We start from the raw sequence: 20,337 nt of genomic DNA on the forward strand, positions 1-20,337 counted from the left end.
TAACCTTCCCTTTACAAAGTATTGGTTAGTGCTTTTGTGATTTTTCCAATTGGCGTTAAACATGTTTAATACATGCATGCATTTGTAATGCTTGTTGGTGAGTAAACAAAATATTCTGTGTGCATGGCCTGAACTAAAGGTCTGTAGTGCAAATCTGTCTATTTATCCAGCGTTTAGAGAATGTGTACTCAACCGTTGCTGTCAAAAGACCTTTGATTCTGGATACTTGTCTGAGTATTTATTGACATTGTACCATATATGCCTACTGCGGATGCGGTGACATAGCATAACTCTCCACTGACGTATATAGAACATCATTAACACACTTTAGTACTTCTCGGACCTAAAGATTATAAGAGATTATACACTTGGATGATGTTGTATTCATACTTGCATCTACCAGCATCTACTGCGACGTCGCCTGGGCTAGCCTTTCGAATATGCTTCTCGTGTGGCATGTGTAAATAAATGATTTAGGTATGAAGCATGCACACAAGGTTAACATCGTCACACGTCTGCACATGTCCGTAGGTGCTACGTCAAGTATAAACTTTCATTTAACATTCTAACCAAGCACATGCACCTCAAATCTAACCTTCTACCTCTCTTCCGGCAAACTTAGTCCAAGGGTCCCTTAAACGTACTATAGTCCTGCTTCAAGTGTAATGTGAGAGTAAGATGATTTGTTTGATATTCTTCTTGATTTGATAAATATTATACCCATTTCTTTTACATCATAGGCCTATTATGATACAGTTACCATTTCCTCATACGCCTTCCAGTTTGCAAAAGGTGTACAGAAAATAATGAAATACCTGTGTGATGGTTGAAGCTAAGGCTCTGATATCAACTACTACGGGGGAAATTAACTGATGGCACGGGAAATCTATCAATCGTGTATTTGTATTTTGTTCTCGTGTATAGGATAATTATTTGAAAAGAATGGAATATCGATATGACACCACAAAATAGACTGACCTGTGCCGTTAATTGGTACAAAACGAATTTGTATTGAAAAGTTAAGCAATCATTGCAGATGATATCGATAGGAATACAACATTTCCAAAAGTAGTTTGATTACCGTATAGGTGACAATAATTATTTGAATTAATTTGAATGACGATATGTTAAAAAATAAACTCACCTATGCATGTTACTCCATCTCCACTGTATCCGGTGTTACATATACACGCGAAGGAACCATCGGTATTGGTGCAAGCAGCATTTGCGTGACAGTTATCGGTACCCGTTGTACATTCATCATCGTCTGTATAAAAATGTGTGAAATTAGATATGGATAAAATTAGATATTTAAAACGATATTGGCGCGAGCAGTATTTGCCTCACGGTCGTCACTACCTCACTACAAATATAGGGCCATTGGGTGAGAGCACAATTTTTGCACTCTTATCGCCGATATTAAGAAAACGCTGTTTAGGAGAAAATTGTTTAACATTTTTGCCCTGATTACGAATTTGTGCTTTAAACAGCATATATTACACGTATTTTCTTAGGTCTAATCAGGGGATATTGATATTGTTTAAACATTTGCGAAAGAAATGAATACCCAATTTCTTGGCCCAATATAATCCATTAAATAAGTAAACAATATATAGCTGAATAAAAATAAATATATGGGTGTTGTGAAGGCTACCTATGTCATTCTGATGCCAGTGTTCACCGATGTCATTGTGTAAGCTTAACTGATGTGAGCCTACATATAAACTATCGCAAGGCTGCAGAATTTTGCACCGTATGTTACTAGCTTACTAGCTTACTTACTAGCTTACTAACGAGCCTTTTGGTCTGAAATGGACAAATCTCGAAATTCCACGAAGGTATGACCCTGGTGTGGTGTCATATGAAAGAGGAAGAAGTAAAGAATATAATAAAAAAAATTCCCCACCCGGGGATGCCACTCATCATAAGACCCGGGTCAATATTCATATGGGTCTTACTTATGGAACTTTCTTCGAAGTATTTAAAGTGCATTTCATACTGGTCTATCTTGGGGGCTATCTCGGTTCGTGAACGGTGACGTTACTTTAGATGAATCACATACTGGTCTCGAGTTAGACCAGTATGATACGATATCGGGGAATTAACTATTACACATACAGAGCTACAACTTTAGTGTAGTTTTAAGCAATAGTCCATACGTTACGTAAACATGATTCCACGAAAATAAATCTGTTAAGTGATACTTTAATTTAAAACCACTTTTATGAGAATCCATATTCTAATTAAATTATAGAAGGGTCCAACTTTACGAAAATTTTCAATTGCGATTTTCTAGAAATGCGTGTTTTTTCGAGATAGATCAGTATGTGAAATACGTATTTTTGTAAAAATCATAAATAGTTCAAATTTAATATTATAACTAGTTATTTAGGAAAAATTGAGGTCTGTAATTTGCTTAAAAAGTACTATTTACCAATTTTCTCAGAAAAGTCAAAAGTTCAAGATAGACCAGTATGTGATGCAACGGATTGATTGATTGATTGATTGATTGATTAATTATTTAATTGATTGATCATTATGACGAATATGTTTCTACAACTCACCTCAAGCGTAAACAAATGAAGTGACAGAAGGGAAAGACAGCTGCCTTGGATTTGTATCGGGGTTTTCAACCAGGACAAAGTTCTGAACGAAGGACTCACCTATTTGGCATCTGTCTCCTTGATACCCAGTCCCGGTGCAGTTGCATTGGTAATAGTCTATTTCATCAATGCACATTCCTTCGTTGTAACATGGGTTGCTAGCGCATTCATCAACTGCATCTGAAAAAGAAATATAAAACAATGTCGAAAACAAAATAATTGTGACATAAGCTCAGTCAGTGCAAATTATCAAAATTAACTTTTTCAACTCACCAGCACTATGTTACGAGTCGTACTTGACTCAAGGCCAAAATCACCTTTTACCCGAACTCACACGAATGCACAGCACGAATACACTGTTTGATTAAGCTAACAAAATCTAAGTCTTTAATTGAAAGTTAAATATGATTGGTACATAACAACAATTGCATATGCAATAAAATCACACAATCACAGTTTTATTCTATCAGTACTTAACCAGCGGTCTTCTTGTTGGTGATCCTTGCAGTGTTGTGGACGACTGATGAATATATCCTCATTCACTTGTCCTGCGAAAATCAGCGAAGTCCATTGTACACTTGCGTTTATAAATATCCTTGCGTATGAAATCCTCACACGAAAATGATTCTGCTTTCTCCGATCACTTATCTTCTTGCGCTGCTTTCTCCAAAAATATATCTCCTTACGCTGCTTTCTCCAAATATATGGTCCAATCCAACGAAAAGTGTACACGGCATGTTCAGGGCCATAACTTAAAAGTATTAATCAATTGGCATTCGTTTTTGTATTGTGTTTATTCGCCTTGATCATACGCTTCGCGCCATATATAATAAGAACCCCTTCTGTGAAAAACTTAGACACAGAGACCCCAAAACATGCTATTTTTACCCATTTTTTCAAAATATTTCTTAAAGTATTTTAAAAATAATCTAAATCAGTTATGAAAAGAAGTCATTGGATTGAATCTAAATTGATTTCCTGAAAGGTGTGTATTCAAAGATTGCCTGTTCAATTTTTCACATATTTGTACATAATTATGAATTTTTGTGATAATATTTTGAGTGGTATTTTTTACATTACCTACGAATACAATTTTTCATAGCACTAGATATATCTTTAAAAATGGAAATCACTAATAAATGCGCAATTGATACAAGCTTTGATATGTCCAATACTGAAATGCATTGCATTCGGACATCTTTATTATTGTGTTTAGCTGCCAGAAATTCTAAATGGCACAAAGGTAGGTTTGGTAAAAAATATGCATTACCTCCGAATACATGTTAAAAGCTGTGCCATTTCCACAAAGTGAGAGAATAGTAAACAATAGTTAAGAAATAGGTGCAGGGTAATACACTTTTTATTTCTACCAAGTTTCAATAACCTGCGTTTAAATATTTCTGAGATGTCAACAATAAAAGCAAGTATTCGTAGGTAAATTTCGGTAACCGAATGTTACCTACGAATACACTTTGACATCATGACAGTATTGTGAAACACCGCCATTCATGCCAATGCCCATATTGGTACATAACGAAGGCCTGTATGTTTGCTATCAAATCATATGTCAATGAAAGTTGCGAATTCACATACGTGCCCACCATGCAAAACTGAATACGGCTTAATTAGTGAAAAATATGTACTGAAATAGACGACGGTCTGCTCATTTGAAAGAAAAATCAGATTCAAAGAAGATTAGAAGGGATAAATACTTGGATTTGTCAACTGTCATGTGTGCTTCATTTTAAATTTTACCGACCTTCTGGTTTCTTAGTAATTTGTGTCCAAATTGATTTATTCGAAGGTAACTTTTGACGTTTTCGCTAAGGTTACCTACGAATACCATGGAAAAAACGACTGTTCTCATTGTCTCATGATCTAGACAACACATTGATGGACCCTGGTATAAAGCTAATTGTAGTTGCCCTCAAACGAAAGGCCACAAGACGTAACTGACTCCAAGATGGACTTCACAAGTCTGCAATAACGGTTTTAAGCGATTTGTGTGCAATTAAGCAAATTAAAGTCACTTTAGTGCCTTTGTTTCTTACTTCAATCCTCTTTCAACCGTTGTGAACCGACATTATTAATACATGATAGGGTCTAAAGTATCAATAAACGCACATAAAGAAAATAATACATTCAAAGTGCTTTATAAAATGAAGTTTTGATTGCGATATCCACCAAAAGTCTAATTCTTACCTACAAATACTGAAATGTTACTTACGAATACAGCATAATACATGACATATGTAATGAAGTGTCCCTACCAATGGAAATTAATTGTCAAAAACTTTAAGCGGTACCCCAGGACACTATTATTACCCATATACGGATTCATTCAACAATTATTTATTATGTAAAATTGCTGATTAACTACTTGTATATCAAAATGAAGTGGTCAAAATCTTGCTAAAAGCATCAAAAATTTGTGATCTAAGGTAATAGCATTTATTCATTTGGACGTACCATCTGAAAGGGATCTAAAAACTACCATTTTATTAATTCATTACCATAATAGCAAAATTTAAACCTATAAACTCAATATAGATATTGTTAAATCGCTCATGTTACCTACGAATACCCGCGTTTCTTCACCTTTTCATTGTATAAAGCGTTAGGTGTATGCGTATAATTCCTAATATTCTTGAAAATATATATCATACTCGTTCTTATACAATGTGTAAATTGATTCATACTCATTTGATAAATAAAATACAGAAACTGACCTAAACTTCATTTCAAAAATAAACTAGCATAAATTGACTAAGATCATATTGATCGCGTTATAAAAATAAAAACAAATATTTTCTGGTTGAGTTAGCATTTTCCTGACACCCTGTGGTCTACATTACACGAAAAAAGCGTTAATGGGAATATTCCATTGGTTTTAGGTTGATTAGTATTGCGATAGTGAAAGCATCCTAGTGGTATTCGTAGGTAACATTGGGTTTTGATATCACATTTACTATCACACGTCCTGGATTTATTTTTCAAGATTAGTAATGGCACTTTTGGTTCCTATAAGGCCAATATGTCATCAATCAATGGGCAAAAGGAAAAATTGTGGAGACATTTTTATTTCGGACTTTAATTTTTGGCCCGTGGACACTTTTGGTTGGATTCGACCATATATCTCTTTGCGCTGCTTTCTCCAAAAATGGTGTGTCTATCATCAATCACTCTTTCTCCAGGGAACAGGCTTCTTTAACACAGCTCCGCTGTATTTGACAGATGTGTGGTTTTTATAAACCCAGCAATTCGACAGAAGAACTTTTAATCCTTTGATGAGGAAGAGCACATTCGTGTACTCATAAATCTCCTTCGTTGCTGTATTAAAATAGCTCAATTATAGGGCTATGTAAACTGGTTAAAATGTACTTCTTTTTTGAAGCACGAAAGACCATCACACACATGTGGAGTTTTACAATCTCCCATGACATTCTGTAATCAGCAAACTCAAGCTCTCGCATTTTTATACTCCCAATCTATTAATAGACCATTTTGTCACATTTACTTCCCGGGGGGGAATTTCCAAAATGATCCCCATTTTACAATCCAAGGGATTTTCCCAAGATTAATTATACACATTAACATTTCTCATTACATCACTTCCTGGGTTTTTTTCCTATGAACTGGGAATTTCCAAGTTCCAAACATAGATCTGACTTTGTTTACAATATTTTTTTTTGGGGGGGGGGGAATCCCAAAATGACTTTCCACACCAACTCTTGCAAGTACAACGGGGTTTCCCATCTCATGAAATACTTTCAGCTTGTAAACAAAGTTAAATAATTAAATTACTCAGGGCACATCACAACTAATATTTGATGTTCATCAATTTCGCTGAAAACTCATACTTAACGAAGCTCAATGCCGTCAAATTTGATCACATAAAAGGAGAATTTTGTATTTATTAAACAGTATTTCGTTGTCCTGATTGTAATTAATTATTATACATGTAATGAAGCCACCTCTTGACATTATTTCATGTGCGTTACCTTCATGGCTTCATGATCAAGAGATCCAAATCTGTACGGGTGATTGAGTTCGGTTCTCAATCATCTATTTAAGGATCTATATTATATACATCCTTAGGCCCGGCCTTAGGCACAACATCTAATGGTAAAGGTCGCTCTTTCTATCATACCCTGAACATTTGCATAGTACGTTCGTGTTTTTTTTTATTTAAATGAAAAACGATAATACTATACAAATGTTAATTATTATGCTTGGTACAATTTATTACATTAACAGAGTGATAACAAAAAGAGTCATCGGTACCTAATAAGACGTGGTGCCAATAGGTATCCTCCCTCTTTTATCTTGTTTATATCCACAAGCTTAGAGCAAAATGTGTGGTGGCTATTAGCAAGAACTATAAATATAATGACACATTCTTTCGTGCCATGTTGACCACATAAATGTAACCAATTATGTACCTTTGAATATGTGTAAGGCCGTTGCTCTGTCAAACACTGACGATCCTACCCCTCTTGCAATTTGTTCACCATATATGCTCAGTCTTACTACCTCTCGAATAGACCAATCCGCCCAATACAGGTATTCGCCATATATACCAATATCGAAAGGGTGAATGTTCTGTCCCGGCGCTGCGAAGAGCGTTATCCTATTTGCCCCATCCAAGTCTACTCTTTCAATGGTATCAAGACCAGCATCACACCAATACATTATGTTCCCTGAAATGCAATTTGAATGAAACCAGGGCAGAGATCTCAATTTGATTTAAAGACATAAAAGTGTCGTTATTACCATGATGGTAGATCATGACTAGTGACGACATTGTTTGAATACGGGATCGTCTCAAGTACCCTGTTGCATACTATTTATAGGCTCGATCATCCACGTTCAAGTTGAGTATAATATATTCTTTATTATTTTTGAAATCTGCTTTCCCGCTCACCAACTTTAATCCGCGCCTATCACCATTGCACGGAACAATTGGGTAATAATTGCAATACAGACATCTAAATCTTCAACCGGTATCTGCAACCATTCTCTAATTAAACCTAATTAAACATCTTTTATAAAATGTATAATCTTCAATACAAAAGGTCAACATTTTCTAATGATCGTTGGCTGTTCCTCCCAGCTACATACACTTTAAGTACATATCAAACGATTTGTAAACTTTAATTCAAGGACTGTTAAATGTAAAAAAAAAACCAATTTTTAATAATTTGCCATCAAATTTGTACTATATTGCGAATTTCTAAAAATTATAGTTATTTGATATCAGAAGAACATTCCTCGTATTCGAAATGCAATTTGATGTGTCTGATCCCTTAAAAGTCGATCTTAGCTATGAGCTGAATTAGGGACAGTCAGCTTATTGGTCCGCCAATGCATAAGTATTTATTAATAAGCGGTAGACCTAACTGTAAGCTGTTATGAAATGCACAATAAAACAAAAACTTTGTATTCTAGGTCGGTAAACGATGTAGAATTTGATATATATTAGAACTATATTGACGTAAAAGTCATCATCAAAAATGTGATAATACACAATGTATTGCTAATATGCAAATATAATGCTATAGTAACTGATATCTTCATTACCTTTTCTCCCGTTTTTGTTTTGTTTTTTGTTTTTTTTTAATTGAAGGACACCCTTCATTGTTCTCGTTTATAGCACAATCATACAGTCCTTAGGCTGCGATCACATAGAAGTATACGGTATACGGTATACGATATTCACTATACGCTATTCGGTATACGCTATAGGGCACGGCGGGTCACATAGAGTAGCACGCGTGCCCTACTTGGTCTTTTGGAGCCGATCAAAATGGACCGAGGCTGAGTACGCACATAGACAGAACAAAAAGAAAGAATGGAACGGGTACGACAGCACTTTATAGTGCGACCACTGTTGGTCTTTGGGTAGCCGCAACTAAAAAAAAAAGGGGGCCTATTGACAGGCACATACCGTCACGTCCAAAGTTGAGCCACCCTTCCCCGGGTTTTTTATTGGTACAAAATGGTACATTCCAACGGTATACGCTGCACGAAAATCGAACACGTACGATTCCCACTATACTATATACTATACGCTGGTATGACGGCCTTTTCGTTGATTGATAGCCCGGGTTGATAGTATAACAGGTAGGCCTACATATGAAGGCATATGATGAAATTGCAATAAAATCAGGGGCTTCGGAAGATGTTAAATATTGGGGGGGCAATGGTACTTGGCTCAAATTATTGGAGCTTATTGGGGGCCCAATTTCCATAGCCACCAAAATTATTGGGGGCGGGCATGGCCGGATTTACCATAGGGTCAGATGGGCCCAGGGCCCCCAAATTTTTGGAGCCCCCAAAATTGCCCTGTGCATTGTGCATCTTCCATTTAAGCCGAAAACACCAGTTTTGGGCCAAAATATTATACAAGAAGTGCAAAATTTGGCGCGCACTGGCCTATTGAATAGCAAAATTCAACTTCAATTTGGGCTAAAACAGTCTAAAATTGAAATTTTGTGCGTTTGGGGGGCCTCCAAATTTTCCGGAGCCACTGAAAATGAATAGGCGTGCAAAGGAGCTATTACCATTTTCTGCGTCAAATTGTTTATGTACACCCCCCCCCACACCCACAAATTGCAGGTGCCACATCCGAACAAGACGGTATACACTGCACGAAAATCGAACACGTACGATTCCCATATATTACTATACTATACGCTGGTATACGGCCTTTTCGAATAGTGCCCTCTGATGTGACCCGGTAGTATGAAATTACGTTGTTCGATTTCTGCTATACGCATGCACCTGCAAAACGTGCACCGTATAGCCGAATAGTATACTTCTATGTGATCGCAGCTTTATGCAATGCCATATCAAAAGTATAGATCAAATCGAATGTATTAGTATAGGCATGTATATAAAACAACATTTATTTTCATTTTAGACTTTCTTATAGTCTATGTTTTCTTTCAGCTTAATTTAGCAGTTGTCATGGTTGTGTGTAAATTCCTATTACTATTAGATACGTTGTAATAAAACACGATTTTAAATATTTGTATATTAATTTTCTCTGAGGGTTTGCAGCAAAATTGATATTTTATTTTCCTTGGTATGGGTTTCAGTTGTGGCTAGTAGTCAGGTAATGATGATGGTGATGATGATGATGATATGATGATGATGATGACGACGACGAAGATGATGATGATAATGATGACGATGATGATGATGATGATGATGATGATGATGATGATGATGATGATGATGATGATGATGATGATGATGATGATGATGATAATTAATACACAAACGACAAAGAGGAACAAACATGCCTAGCATGTAATTCTATTTTTAACATGGAAACGTTTGACCTCTTATCTTCTCGCAAACTAAGATTATGCAATCTTTTCTCTTCAATAAACATTGTAAAAGTCGATTTGGCCTTGACACGTGGGGCTTGCCGAAAATGTGAGCATGTCTACTATTTCCATGCTGTGAGTGATACCATAGAAACGTGCTCTTTGTTTAAACATTACAAGTAACATGAGTGGCAAACATTAATGTTTCATATTGTTGCAATCCCCCCCCAAAGCAATGTTGGAGCCAATACTAGACCAATTGTCCGTTCCTGTCTCAGTATCAAAACTACATTGACTGGTGGGTGCGGGAGGGGGGTTAAGAATTTCATACTAAATTAAATCCCTCATCACTGCCATCATCGTCACCATCACGACTCTAATAATCATCTGACATCAGTTGTATTATCATCATCATCATCATCATCATCATCATCATCATCATCATCATCATCATCATCATCATCATCATCATCATCATCAACAACAACAACAACAACAACAACAAAAACAACATCATCATCATCATCATCATCATCTAAACCATCATCATTATCACCATCATCATCACCATCATCATCATCGTCGTCGTCGTCGTCATCATCATTTACACTTAGCCACACAAATAGAAATCTTACATTAACTGCAAGTCATCAGAAAAACAAAATATTTTAAACAAATTATTGTTTTATTACACAGTTTGCAACAATAACATCAACTGCTAGATTATGCTCAAATGAAAAATAAAATAGACTTTCAAAAATCTATAATGAAAAAATATTTTGTTATAACTTTAACATTAGGTGGAGAGTGTCTTAAAAATCGAAGTAGGCCTGTGAATAAATCGAAAGGCTTGTGAAAAATAAAAATTACAGGTATACTTGTCATCCTAATCTTTCACCTATATATAACCAGCACCAAGCCATACTGAAAATTTATTATACCAATCCATACTGTGCTGACTAGTTAAAACAGGTGAAAGATTACGAATATAAGGACTCGTGATTTTAATTTTGTTTTTCACAAGTGTTTCTGCTTCAATTTTTTAAGGCACTGTCTACGTAATAATAATCTCTATCAAATCCTACTAATAAATCTAAAGCCAATACCTTCAAGGTCCAGCGCCAATCCATTTGGATGGACAAGACTAGAATTGACCAGAATCGTCCTCTCGCTTCCATCAAGTTTCGATCTCTCTATCTTTGGATTGGCTCCCCAGTCGGTCCAGAACAATCGGCTTATTTTAGGAAACAAAATATTAAATGTGGTGATTATTTCCCGGATTCTTTCTTACTGTATTGTTCAATTAACTGAATTAACAAGGTTTGAATACCTTTTATTGGAATTTTTATTGTTCTTTACTAAATTATTAAAATGTCATGAGAGGACCAAACGTTTTCTATTTCTGGACCATCCTATATATCCTAACTAAGATTCTAAACCTATCTATCTAACTATCCTAACTAACTTAGAGTGGATGTATCACAAAAACCTGACCTACGCACCCTCTTACCGTGATTAGTGGCGTACCCAGGATTTTTCCTGGGAAAGGCCTACAAATCTATTTTTAAAAAAAGGAAGAAAAACGGCGACTCGCCAATGATCCCCGGCCCCTCAGGCAGGGGCGTAGCCAGCTTTCTTGGTCAGGGGGGGGCAAAATAAAATTTTGGGGCACAGACGAAAAAAATTGCAGTTGCATCATACAATACATAGAGACTGTATGTCTTCGAGCTTCCCGAAAAAGGCCTTATTGGGATGATGTGCGCGCGCAGCGCGAAAAAAAATGGTATTTACAATCGCAAATTTCCAATTTGCGAGTGTTCTGTTTTTGGTCAGTTCTTCTTCTTTCTTTCTTCTGTCAAACTTTTAACGCGCCATCGTAGCCATATGCTTTAAGCCAATGTGACCATATTTGGTCACAAGGACCATTGGGTGGGGGCACAAATGTTACATAACCAACTCGGGGTCAAAGGTCATCCAAAGGTCATTATGGCCAAAATGTGATTTTCACTAAAAATGCTACTTCTTCCACAAATTACATAATTACACAATGTCGTCACTTGCATACCTGCATCGCCTTTAGCCAGTGTCTACAAGTTGTACAAAGAATTGGGGTCAAAGGTCATTAAGGGGGTAACATCTTACAATTTCATTATCTCAACATCTGTAAGGGGTATGGGGCTCAAACTCAGTGACAACAAATCTCATGACCAAGGGAACATTTTACAGGGGTCAGGTCAAAGGTAATGCAGAGGTCAAATTTAAGAAATGCATTTTCTGTACATCTGTAATGGGTACGGGACTCAAACTCGGTGACAACAAATCTCATGACCAGGGGAACATTTTGCAGGGGTCAGGTCAAAGGTCAAATTTTAAAAATGCATTTTTTGGACATCTGTAAGGGGTACGAGGCTCAAACTCGGTGACAACAAACAGGGGGAATATGTTGGAACACTTTGCAGGGGTCACGTTAAAGTTTATCTGTGGTCAAATCTTATACCGTAATTTCATTGTCTGTAAGGGGTATGGGAGCTTAATTTCGGTGACAACAAACCTTGTGACCCGGGAAACATTAAGGTCAAAGGTCAGGTCAAATGCCATCAAAGGGTTACATGCCTTGCGATTGTCTGCGCTCTGTGAGCGCAATTTATCTCTAGTTTACATTATTTTCGCCCATTAACCGGCTAAAAAGGGCTATATCGTTACAATGTGCGCGCGTAGCGCGGAAAATTTTTGTATTTTACACTATTTTGGCCCTGAATTTTGCTAGAAAAGGGGCTCCTTGCCCTTTTTCTTTTCCTTTGCCCTTTGATTTTCTCTTTCATTTTTTGTCAAAGGGGCACTTTTTTCTTTCATTTTTTGTCAGGGGGGGCACTCTGCCCCCCCTGCCCCCCGCTGGCTACGCTACTGCCCTCAGGGGAGCCCTGACCGTGAACCTGAGCATCAGACCCGGTGCCCCAATCAATGTCGGTGCCCCTCCCCAAAGTTAAAAATCATGCAACACCACTGGTACATGGGGATCTTTGCCCAAAACCTTGGCTTCCCCTTGGTAAGTCCCTGTCCCTATACAAGATAGATTAACTGCTACTACTTACTCCCCAGCAGAATCCACCACAATTGCTCTCGGTTGATCATGACCATCCTGCACAATGATTTGTTTTTCTCCAGTCCTATTCAAATTGGCCCTATATATTGTGTCGTCCCCGGAATCTGTCCAATATACGTGTCTGTTTGCCACATCGATGGATAGACGCTCAGGATCTGTATAGGCAAGATACAAATTGTGTAATTTGCCTCGAAGTGTACCAGTCAAATACCATTAGGCTGCGATCACATAGAAGTATACGGTATACGGTATTCACTATACGAAATACGCTCATTCGATCAGGCTGAGTTCATATAGGAGTATACTATGTGAACTCAGCCTGATCGAATGAGCGTATTTCGTATAGCGATTAGCGAGTTTAGGCATGATAGGTCAGTTTACCAATGTTCTTCGTCTAATCAAATGCTTTTAACTTTACTTCTTGAGGTCACATTGCATTCAACGAGGTGTCATAATGTGCAGAATTAGTTAGAGCATCTATTTAAAAAAAATGAATTTACCCACATATGGTTTTGTTTTAAAATTAGGACTGTATACGCTGCACTAAAATCGAACACGCACGATTCCCACTTATTCCCACTATACTACTATACGCAGGTATACGGTCTTTTCGAATAGTGCCCTCTTATGTGACCCGGTACTATGAAATTTCGATTTAAGCTATACGCGTACACCTGCAAAACTTGCACCGTATACCCGAATAGTATACTTCTATGTGATCGTAGCCTTACGTGACCCGGTACTATGAAATTACCTTGCTCGATTTAAGCTATACGCGTGCACCTGCAAAACGTGCACCGTATACCCGAATAGTATACTTCTATGTGAACGCAGCCTTACGCATTCTTCTCCCGAGCATTTCACTATATTTTACTGTACCCTTCATAAATATATCATCTGAATTTGGCACGATAAACAATATACTTTTGATATTGCTCTGGAACTTCGGAGGGGATGGGGGTGAGCAGAAGGTTTGCGCTCAAAAATACTAGAATTATAGTAGAGGCAGAATATGGGATCCCGTGGGACTAACGAGGCGGAGAAGCTTTGAAGATGTCTTTTTGTACTTTCGAGGGTGCTGAATAAGAATTTTTGGGTCCAACCTCTGGGAAAGGTGGGAAACTCCCGTTGGAGGGGGGTTTCAAAATGGCCGCCAAAATACCATCAATTGGCATTCTAGAGACCTGGAATACTGATGGGATATATCGACTGAACTGAATAATAATATTTGGGTCCAACCTCGGGGACATGTGGGGAACTCTCGCTAGAGGGCGTTTATCAAAATTTTGCTTAATTGTAATGATTTCTTCCCAACAAAAAGGATCATAATAATAGTTAGACTTTCCTCTGTATGTTCATTATCCTTTCGAATGTGCAAAATCTTCAAAACTGGCTAAATACGCGACATCGATTCGGCACAGGAGAGTGGTTTTGAATAGATCGACGGGCGTACGATACATTTGGAAATCGCAATCTCTCTAAGAACTTATGATTGACTTTAATCTACCGATCCTGATGAATTTGTTTAATCATTTTTTCTAATGTGTTTCAATTGTGCCATAATATGTTTGATAATTGACAGGTGATAGCAGCCTTGTCTTGCCTTTAAACCAGGTGGGCTGACAGTGTTTTTATTTTAAGATATTTTTCCTAAATATTTAATCTAAAATAATCAATGCAGTAATAGCTGATTCACTCAAAAGTATAATTATGATGGATAATGGACTTTGTGCAAAATGTATTCGTCAAGATAATTGCACTTGCCATGTTATTGTATTTGGATTTTGAGCCCTGAATAAATGTAATAACTACACGGCGCTTGTGATTATCTTGATTCAAGCATTGCACTCCGTTCATTTTCTTTATCATAATAACCTAGAACGTCCTAAGCGTATTGGCAATTTTTGACCTTTCTTTTTGGAGTGTATGTATATCCTCATTCGTTCCGTATAATCGGTCTTTTATATGGAAAGGTTTCTATACAAAAACGATTCTCTTATAAACCATCATGCGCACAGTTTCCACCTCGATACACCTGAGCACACATTTTCGTCCAAGAGCTCTAAAGCAAGCAGTGAATTGTCTCCGCACATTCTTTGATTACACTACATGGTTGAGTGCATAGCAATGTAAGAGCTGTGGAGCTTCTAGCTGAAAATGGGCCTCTTTGATTGGTTTTTGTCGAAACCTCAAGTGTTCCCTTCATCCAATCAGAATATTTTTATATCAAACGAATGCTGTAAAACACTTCCCCCAAAGTTTTCGTCACTAGGTCAACAGATAACGCAATTCAATGTTATAGCAAGGCGAATGTGGAAAATCTGTTGAAAACTACCTGTCCAAGCACATTTTTTGACTCAAAACCTCAAGTGTTCCTTACAATATTTTTCAAATTTTATGTCATTAAATGAAAAAGCACACTTATATTGTACATATACTAGCGTCACTAGAATGAGCAATGGCCAATTCTCTTTAAATTGCAAATCTTGTGTAAAAGTTACTATATATTTTCGCCTGTTTTGCCATACGGTTGTAAATTCAATGAACTATGACTTTGCTAAAGAGGGCTGGCAAATTGATATGATTTACTGCCTTATGTTTATAAAGTATACTTACGTCTTGAAATACCAACAACTTCTTCTTCAGTGCCATCGAGTTTGGCCCTTCTAATGGTACCACTGGTTTCAAAACCTGTAAGATCTGCCCAATACAATTTATATTCGACAGGATCAAAATCGACACCTACTGGTGTATTAATAGTTTGAAGCGGGAGTGCTTCAAACTCGAGCGTGTCGAGAGGCGCTGCCCATATTTGATCATTTTCGCTGTCGGCCACAAAAATTGTATCTCCTGAAAAAAAAAGCCAAATATAGGAAAGCTCATATCTCTGGTTATAGGCATCTTATGTCTACAACAATGAAGCTCGGATAACAGTATAATATAATAAACATAAGTTTTCACCAGGTTCGCCGTCGCAAATATTAGAGGAAAATTCCAAACCTATTAGCTAGGGCCTAAATGCGAGAGATAAATTGCCATCCTTCCTTTTATTTTATTTATTATATTTGGCAAAAAGCACAGGCAATACCCCATAGTGCTCAAAGAGCACTAAATTAAAGGGAAGCCCTACATACAAAGCGAACAAAAATAAACTGTAAAGCAAAAACAAGATTAACTAGTGGCAAATGGTGGTCATAGACCACAAACCTAGCTGGGGCGTGTTGGTGTTGTGGAGGTATCTGACACCTGCAAAATGTCCCAAAAATGTTCCCCTGGTCATGAGGTTTGTTGTCACCGAGTTTGAGCCCCGTACTCCTTACAGATGTCCAGAAAATGCAATTCTAAGATTTTACCCCAGATGACCTTTGACCTGACCCCTGCAAAATGTTCCGAAAATGTTCCCCTGGTCATCAAGTTTGTTGTCACCAAGTTTGAGCCCCGTACCCTTTACAGATGTCCAGAAAATACATTTCTAAGATTTGACCTCTGCATGACCTTTGACCTGACCCCTGCAAAATGTTCCCCTGGTCATGAGATTTGTTGTCACTGAGTGTGAGTCCCATACCCCTTACAGATATCCAGAAAATAAAATTATAAGATTTGACCCCAAATAACCTTTGACCTGATCATTCTAAAGTTTTCCAACATATTCCCCTGATCATTAAGTTTATTGTCACCATGTTTGAGATCTGTACCCCTTACAGATGTCCAGGAAATGCATTTCTAAAATTTGACCTTTGCATGACCTTTGACCTGACCCCTGCCAATTCTTCCCTTGGTCATGAGATTTGTTGTCACCGAGTTTGAGCCCCATACCCCATACAGATGTCCAGATAATGCCATTGTAAGATTTTACCCCTTTAATAACCTTTGACCCCAATTTTGTATGCACGTTATAGGCGTGTGGTATAGCCGATGCATATATGCAAATGACATCATTGTACTATATAATGTGTGACAGAAGAAGCATTTTGAAGGTATTTGGTTAAATACTGGAAATTCCCCCTTAATGACCTTTGATCCCAATTCTGTTTAGACAATATGGGCACTGGATACAGCCGATACATATGTGCAAGTTACGTAATTGTAGGGTGTATCGTGTAGGAGGAGTAGCATTTTAAAGTTTGTTGCCAGAAGAAGAAAGAAAGAAGAATCGGATAGAAAAACAGTACCTAGCTTGGGGGGTTGAAAACCCCCCAGCTAGGTAAAAAAAGACAACTATTGGAGGGCTTTAACTGCAGCCTTAAAAGCGGACAAGGTGGGACAACAGACAACATTTTCAAGTAGCTCATTCCATGACATAGGACCAAGGTGAAAGAAACTTCTTTGACAAAGTGTGAGGCGGCTGAAAGGTGGGTAGAGAGCATGGGAGTGGTTACATCTTGAGTTGGAACGTGAATGAGGTGTGAATACATTAGGAGCAGATGAAAGGCCGGCAAGTATTTTGAACACATGGCGCGGCGTAAAGGAGTCGCGACGGGTCTCAAGAGAGGGGAGGTTAGTTCGGGAAAGGAGGCTGTCATGATCCAGGTCCCAAGATTGTAATATGGTCCGGCAGCAAACATCTGCCCAGATTCCAGGCGGTTGCATGGTTTGGGTTTTGGTGAATGGGTGCCAGGTTGAGCTGCTGTACTCAAGAGCTGGACGGACCAGAGAATAATCATGGCTTTGGTTTTCTTAGCATTGGCTTGAAGAAGATTGCAAGAAAACCAAACGGAGATTTGGTGATGTCCTCTTGAAAATCGGCTAAGTCCTGATGGCTGTTGATTGGCTTGTACAAAGTCGTGTCATCCGCATTATAGAACTAATTTGCTACCTGCAGAAAATGGGATGAGAGATATGTTGTTGATAAAAAGCAAGAAAACAAGGGGCCCCAGGACAGACCCCTAGGGAACCCCGGAAACAACGGGAACAAGACGAGAGGAACACCCATGAACGGCAACATACTGGTACCTGTCTGTAAGGTAAGAATTAACCCATGACAGCAGTTGACCAGATATGCCAAAAGTTTTTGAAGCAAAAGTCTGTGTGGCACTTTATCGAAGGCTTTCGCCAGATCGAAAAGGGCAACCACAACATCTTTGCGGGCTTCAATGGCATTGTGCCAGTCTAAGATGGCTGTAAGAAGGGCATCTGTGGTAGATGAATTTGGAAGGAATCCAAATTGTCTCTCAGTGAGCAGATTGAATTCTTGAAGGTGGGAGAGAATATGTTTATGTATAACTTTCTCTAAAATCTTGGAAATGATGGGCTGGAGAGAGATGGGACGGTAGTTTGGAATGGACTCTTTGTCCCCAGATTTGAAAATAGGAATGACGCGGCATAGTTTCCAAGCAGAGGGGACCCTGCCAGAAGGAAGGATTGAAAATATAGGTAAGAATTGGAGAGACGGTGATGGCGGTACATTTAAGCATGGCACCCGAGATACCATCAATACCAGCAGCAGAGGAAGATTTCCGGAGAAGGACGAGATCAAATACATCCTCAACAGTACAAGCTGTAGAGGAAATATTATAAGATGGAGAAACAGTGGCATGATCGATGGAAATTAAATATAATAGAGAGATTGCGATTTCCAAACGTACGCATCAAACGTACGTGGAATCTATTCAAAACCACTCTCCTGTGACGAGATTTTAAATAGATTCCACGTACGTTCGATGCTACGTTTGGAAATCGCAATCTCTCCAATAAACACACTGGGAACGCTTCTGACCAACCTCTATTGTTATCCATGGTCGTGCTGGAAGTCGATCGATACATATTGAAGTCAACACAATTCTGAGATACACCTTTTTTTTTTGAATTAGCTTTCTCGGTCAAATGAAATACAATAATGCTTGATTACACCTTTAAACATGTTAAAAAAGAACCTGGTGTTAAAATTTTTAATTTTACAGACCTGCACTCTTCTCGTTTCAAACTAATATAGTTCGTTAACCATGGGTTTTTTCCCAACTGTATAAGACACATCGTACGGGTCTATAATTTATAGTTTCGTAAGAAATATCCAACTCAGTACTTTATTTTGTATACAACCAGCAAAAAATAATCGATATTTCTATATGCGCCTTTTAAATAAAACGCTCTAAAAAGGCTTTGAAATATGCAAACTTTCCTGCTCGCTGCGCTCGCAACATGTATCTAGACCTTTTAAGGTCTGGAGGGGGGAGGGCAAAGATTTTTTGGCAGGCCGAGAGGGGGACAAGCGATTTTGGCGGGCCGAGAGTGGGGGGGGGGGCAAGCGATCTTTGGAGTCATATAGTTATAATTATTGCACAACATTGGTAAACACACTACCAAACAAGCCCCCATTTGTATACGCAGAATTCAGATTATGTGCGTAAGCGACTATACGTTAGTATATGTTAACCATCAGACGTAGACAGAAACCAACAGGTGTTCAAACTGAGCCTAATTTTCACTAGGAATGACAATTCTTTCAAAAGCGATGAGAATTGAGCATTTTCTTATTTATATGAAACTTGTAACCCTGTGGGCATGCTTTCTAATCCAAATGAATGAGAAATACTAATTAACGTGTAAACAACCTGTCACATTTTTTAAAACAAGACCAATTTAACACGATAATTAGTATAGCATACCCAGATCAGTTCCACAGGATTTAACGAGACAATTTCAATTCTCATAGTTTTGTCAACTTATCATCGCTTTTGAAAGAATTATCATTTTAAATTTACACAGGAGCAACAATAAGTAAATGTACATACTTGCAATCACAAGAATAGCAGCAACATTGACAGCAAATAGGAAGAAGTAGGAATGCAATCCAGCCATAATGGTGAGGCATCAGGGAATGTTCAGTAGTTGATTTCTATGATACACCCAGAGAGTTGATATTCTTGAGAGGGCACTCTATTCACGTGGTTTCTTTTCCAACGCTAAAAGATCACGAATTTTGGTGGTTTGCAAATGAAAAGTGTCCGCACTATCGATTGATTACGTAACTGTTATGAATAATGTATTAGGTTTTCAATGCAATCGCCTCGACCCATCAATACATATTATCTGTATTTATCAAAGTACTTGGAATAGCAATCTGGTGAGTTCACTGAACTACGCCCTAATACTGATGGAGTTTTAATGGCGTTTAATGGCGCTAATCCTCTCCATACACAGATGAACAAATACAATAGGAGAAGGTCAACACATAATGACCTCCTATATGACATGTTATATGAGATGTACAACAACCTGAATATCATAAAGATCAGTGTTCGTTTGTGCATATGAACTGCATATTTACAATACTAAATATTAGTCGTTATATATTATG

At 37.8% G+C, this 20,337-nt stretch overlaps 1 protein-coding gene across 1 annotated transcript; it reads right to left on the reverse strand.

The window, feature by feature from the left end:
• Positions 1 to 262: 262 nt before the first annotated feature.
• Positions 263 to 19,838, reverse strand: LOC140141661 (uncharacterized). The gene is made up of 10 exons (XM_072163573.1): positions 19,772 to 19,838; positions 18,469 to 18,537; positions 17,988 to 18,230; positions 15,657 to 15,890; positions 13,030 to 13,195; positions 11,044 to 11,171; positions 7,046 to 7,303; positions 2,664 to 2,783; positions 1,158 to 1,267; positions 263 to 343 (listed from the first exon to the last, which is right to left on the reverse strand). Exons 1-10 carry the CDS (start codon positions 19,836 to 19,838, stop codon positions 263 to 265), a joined length of 1,476 nt encoding a protein of 491 aa, XP_072019674.1.
• Positions 19,839 to 20,337: the final 499 nt, after the last annotated feature.

Source organism: Amphiura filiformis, chromosome 19, assembly GCF_039555335.1.
Source record: "Amphiura filiformis chromosome 19, Afil_fr2py, whole genome shotgun sequence".
Lineage (NCBI taxonomy): Eukaryota > Metazoa > Echinodermata > Ophiuroidea > Amphilepidida > Amphiuridae > Amphiura > Amphiura filiformis.